At 42.7% G+C, this 5,480-nt stretch overlaps 1 protein-coding gene across 1 annotated transcript in view; it reads right to left on the bottom strand.

Annotated features, from left to right (window-relative positions):
• PAPPA (pappalysin 1) overlaps positions 1–105 on the bottom strand; it is a 253,443-nt gene extending 253,338 nt beyond the window's left edge. Inside the window, exon 1 of the mRNA XM_029203474.1 lies at positions 5–105. Within this exon, the coding sequence (XP_029059307.1) occupies positions 5–105 (101 nt within the window). The remainder of the gene's footprint in view (positions 1–4) is intronic.
• Between the last annotated feature and the right edge of the window lie 5,375 nt (positions 106–5,480).

Below are 5,480 nucleotides of genomic sequence, written 5' to 3'. Positions count from 1 at the left end.
GCCGGCCCGCGGGTCTCTCCGGGCCCGGCGGGGGCGCTCGGCCAGCCCGCAGCCCAGCGCGGCGCTCAGCAGCCCCAGGCGCAGCACCCAACTCCAGAGCCGCATGTCCGACGGTCCCCCCCCCCCCCCCCCCTTCCCCCCCGCACCGCCGCCCGGAGCTGCCAGCTTTAGGAGCCTCGGCGCCTCGACTTTCTTCGCTTCTTCACCCTTCTTGGGCGAGCCCCCCCGTCCACTTGCTTTTTTCTTTTCTTTCTCGCTTTCCTCCTCAAGGTGTGTGCTCCACTCCCCCCACCTTTGAAAAATACAGCCCAACTCCTCCTGGTTGGCAATTAATTTCTCTCCCCGCTCCTTTATCTGCCTTATTTCCCCCCTCTAACAGCTGGTTGCCTTCCTCCTTGTTTTATTTCATTTTATTTTATATGATTTCTCGCTCTTAAAAAAAAAAAAGCTCCTCTAAGACACTGATCCGCTGAATTCCCTCCCCCCAAAAGATGCTCTAATTTATTTATTTTTTGCGTCCTTTATAACACAAGCCACAGCCCCCTTCTCCCCCCCGTCCCCCCTCCCCTCCCTCCTTCTTCACAAAATGAAAGGAAAGAGGGGGGAAAAATCCCTCAGAAGATGAGTAAACAAGCGTATGCTAATCTGCTCCCGAGCGCTCCACCTTCCCAATTGAATGAGTCCCAGTTAAAACTGCGGGGATCATGACTAATCAATCAGTTTGGAGAGGCCGAGCTACCCAGCCTTCCTCCACTTTCCCGTTTGCCTCCTTCGCTCCGCTTCTCCACCCCCTCCTTTTTTTTTTTTTTTTTTTCAAGAAGACAATCTTAAAGTAACAATTTAATGAAATTCTGTACACACCCCCTTATGGTCCTCCCAGCTCTCCTCATTCCTGCTCAAAACACACATTCCTGTTTTTGTTTTGGTTTGCTTGCTTTTTTCCCTCCTTCACTCCCCCCCACCCTTTTTTTTTTCCTCCTGGCGGGAGAAAAATCTATCTCTTCTCTCAGGATCCCCTTTGCACTTTGCTGGTAAACCTCATCCTTCTCTATAGCACATAAAGAGTCTTGAAACTTGATTCTCAGATTTTGTTGTAATGCTGTCTCTTTCTCTCTCTCCCTCTTTCCCTTCTTCTTCTTTCCCTTCTCTTGCCTTCCCTCTCCTTTTCTTCTCCCTTTCTCCTTTTCCCTCTCAGAATTCCCTTAAAGTTATACAATGATGAACGTCCCCCTCTTCTCTGAGCCCCGGGTGCTTCTGGCTTCAGCTAGTCCAAATGTTGTCCCAAAGTCCTCACTGAATCATCAGAAGCAACCAGGAAAGGCATTTTCTGAGGCATTTGCCTTCCCGAAGCTGTACACTCAGCACAACTAGGTCTCTGAATACTCCTGAATACTCTTAAAAATATTCTGTTGGTTGTTAGAAATTATTTTATTTTTATATAAAAAATGAAAAAAACTATTATTTTGCCTTTTTTTTTTCGACCTAAGAAATTCAGGTGCTCTGACATTGTTCAAGTCACAGGTAAGGATCTAACCATTGGCTGCTTTGTAGATCTGTTTTGAACTGGGACATATATGTAACATATTTTTGTTCTTTTTTTTTCCCCCTCTTTGTAGAACTCAAAGGCTCCCCCTTATGGCAAAACAGTTCCTTTTTTTTTTTTTTTTTTGCTTTTTTTTGTTTTTGTTTTTCCCTTCCAAGTGTTTAATAAGTTAAAATGAGTTAGCAGTGGTGGATTACAAATTATTAGTTACCGGTCTGTTCAAATAATGTAGTGATAAAAATATGCTGTGTGAGGTTTGCATGGGGATAGTGAGCTGGAAGAATTAACTCGACTTTCCTCCCTTGTATGTGTTCCTGTCCTCAGGGCTGCTCCAGACCCTGCCTGAGAGCTGGGGTCATTCTTGCATGCTTCAGAGGGAGTGAACACCGGTGGAGAATATGTGTTGGTGAAAGTATGCGGATTTGTAGAATGAGCAAATGACTCAGACATCCCCTATAAAAGCCGGAATGTGGTGTGCAGGGATTATGGCACCATTCTGAAGACGGGAGATCCCAGATTCAGATCTTGGTTTGGGAAGAACTTGCCATATAGTCTTAGACTAAGAATGTGTGAAATCAGCTTCTCCCGTTATAAAATGAAAATGGCATTATATCCTAAATATGTTTCCAGAGACTGGCTGAAAGAAGATGATCTTTGGTGCATAATGCCATGGATAAGGAATTTGCCTAGGCAAATCTTTCACTTTCTGCAACTCCAAGTCACTTATAAAAGTCATAAGATTGACATTCAATAATAATAATAAGACCTATATTGAACTACATATAGTATATCCTGCAAAATCCCCCTGTTTTCTCAATAGAGGTTGGAACCTGACTACTAATTCACTTCAACTGTGGCTACTAGGTATTTGGAAACTGTATTCCTTCCAAGGGCTTCTAAGTCATTTTATACAATAGTTTTGAATATTCCTAGACATCTGGGACTTTGTCAACTCTCCCACCAAGAGTGAAAACACGGGACTTATAGTTCTAAGTCCCACTCACTCCACCATGTATCTGGAGCGAGTCGCTTAGCTAGCCCTGCACTTCCGAACCTTTAAAATGGGATATGTGTTTCACAAATGTGTTTTGAGGTTAAAATATACTTTGGGGTATATTTTGTAAACTATAAAAATGCTATATAAATCCATTTTATTCCACTGTTGTTGTCAAGGACCAAGTGCTCCTTAGGTTCTTAAAGACAAACAAAAATCTGGGAGGCCAAGTCACCATTTCTGTCCTGTGGCAGGCATGATGGGAAGGAATGGACAGGTCCAAGTCTCATAGATCCTTGAGCTTCTGGACCTCAGCCCCTAAATGTGTTGGAAGCAATTGGCAAGGCCTTTCACTGGTCTTTTCATGGAACATACATTTATTATTCTATCCCACCTGTCTTGGAAACCACACTTACTTTTATGCCTGTATGTATCTATGTACGCATATATGTGTTTGTTTTTAACTGAGCGAATAGAACTGGATGAAATGTAACCCTTGGTTCATGACGCACCCTTATCATCGGCTTATACATTCCGCTCTTATTTATCTATATATAACAAATAATGTATCGAACGCTGCCATCCCTCTTCTACTCCATCCCTTAATGTCTCGTGGATTTGGCCCGTCTCCTTTCATCATTTGTGCTCAAAGAGCAATCATCTGAGAGTTAGGAAGCTTGAGTTCTAATTCTGACTGTGAATTCTTTGACCTCAGTTTACTCCTATGTAAAACGAAAGACCAGGAGTCGAAGATTCCTGAGATCACTTCCAAATCTGAAATGTAATGGAGCCCCTAATTACTGGAATATGGCAATAATTCCCATCTAATCATCTCATATTTGGTCAATTCCCCCCCACCCCCCAAAAGGCCCCTTGTTTCTGGGGAATTTCATTCTAAAAACTACTTTTTAGAACAAAAAGAACTGTTCCTCCACTCTTAGGATATACTCCTTCAATATTCATTTTATTTGGTAGTAACTAAAAGCAAGGCATTTTGCCAAGGAGGTATAAGGGTTCAGTGGAAATTTGGAGGGCAACATCTAAGTGGAGTCGTAAAGTTTGAGAAGGGCTTGAATGAGTGAGGCCGGTTCAAAGTATGCATTTCAGAGTCACCCCGTCCTGGGTTCCTATGGCCTTCAGCAAGTCACTCAATTTCTCTGATCTCAGTGACCTTATCACGGAGCTGTCCTGAGGATGCTGTGCTGTGTGATACACTGTAGGAGCTCATTAAATGAGCAACCTTTCTTCCTTTCCAAGGATCTAAATTTCATGGCCCCTGAGGCTTTTGTCAGCTTTCATCTATAGCCTGAGCCCCACCTATTTCTTATTCCAAGGCAGAAGGATTATTCTTCCCTCAGAATTCCGAGGCAAGCATTGTCTGTCTGGTAGAATCTGGAGCTTGATTAGATAGGATCCTCCTTTGTTCCTGGTGTCCTGTTTATGTTTTCTTTTCTACAAGATTAGAACCCATCTAGGGTAAGGATCTTCAAGGGCCAGTTATATCACCATACCCCTCCCCCACCATCCTGAAGGGGGCTCCCTCCTCTGGTCACTCATAAAACTTCCTCTGAATTTCTCTGGGCACATCCCCAAAGCCAACTCTCACACTTAATTATTTATCTGCTTGTCTCCCTTTTCGTGTGGGACAGAGTCTGTTGCATTCATACTTGTGTTTCCCCAAATGCCTAGTCCAGCACTTTGCTCATAACTATAGCTGCTGGTTCAGGAAAAAAAAAAAAATACACACACACACACACACACACACACACACACAGACTTGTAAATCCATATACATGTGTAGATGTATGTATGTATATATTTTTGCTTCTCTATGATTCTTTAGTTCTTCCTATGATGCCAATGTGGTCAGTGCTATGAACATATTAGGCTCTTCGTAAATGCATAATTTCTTTATTTTGCCAGCCTCCCCTCCCCCAGATGATGCATCTGTGGACACCCAGACAGATATACTGAAGTTCACTGGCTGCCCATGTGATGGTCACTAAAAAGAATGTGGGCTTTGGAGAAGAAATTGGATTCACATCTTACCTTTGCTAAAGAACAATTCTAATAACAGCTTACATTTATTGAGTATGCACTATGTTCCAAGCAATATTTAAATGCTTTTTATAGGAATGAGTCCATCTAATCCTCAGAACAAGCTGACAGAGGAAGTCTGATAATCATCCCATTTTACAGGAGGAAAAGAAAAACAATCCTGAATCATAGAGACTAAATAAATAGTAGAGAACTCAGCCAATCTGGATCTAGCACTCTGTGCTCTAGCTCTGGGGGCTAAGAAGAATCACTTAACCTTTTGAATCTCATTTTTCATTTTCACAGATTTCATGGGGTTATCTGGGAGATTAAATGAGACGATAGGGATGGGCATCCTATTGCATAGTGACGAGTACATATGTCAGTGGGTGCTGGAGAAACATTAGCTTCTTTACTTCCTCCCGTACAGTAGTTTAATTATGCTAACTTAACACATGAACTAGAGTTGACAATTGTAAGAATCATGCCAGCAGTAATAACAACTCGTCTGCACTGAGCACCAGCTATGTGTCAGGCACCGTACTGAGTTTTAACTTTCCACAAAACTAGGAGGTAGGTTTGAACCTAATTTATCTGAATTGCTCAGCAGTTTTCTGCCTATCCTTCTATCTTCTTAAATCATGTTAAAAAATACATTTTACTTTCAGCCCTGAGTATTTTTTTTAGCATCTCCAAGCTCCATCTGAAAAAAAAAATTAATCTCAGGATTTAATAATTGCCTGTTCCACAAAGCCACAAAGAAAAGAGAACCGATGACCACACTGCCATGCCTGAGGTGGGGACGGCTAGATGGGGGTTAGGGACCGCTCTGGCTGGAGGTGCAGCTGGCGAGCTCCAGATGCTTTCCTCTGCAGTTTTTGAAACTTCTGTGTCCCTGAGTGGTGG

This window comes from Monodon monoceros, unplaced genomic scaffold (genome assembly GCF_005190385.1).
Source record: "Monodon monoceros isolate NGI ecotype Baffin Bay Population unplaced genomic scaffold, NGI_Narwhal_1 Super_Scaffold_5, whole genome shotgun sequence".
In the NCBI taxonomy this organism is placed as follows: domain Eukaryota; kingdom Metazoa; phylum Chordata; class Mammalia; order Artiodactyla; family Monodontidae; genus Monodon; species Monodon monoceros.
This window is presented reverse-complemented; position numbering and strand designations above follow the sequence as displayed.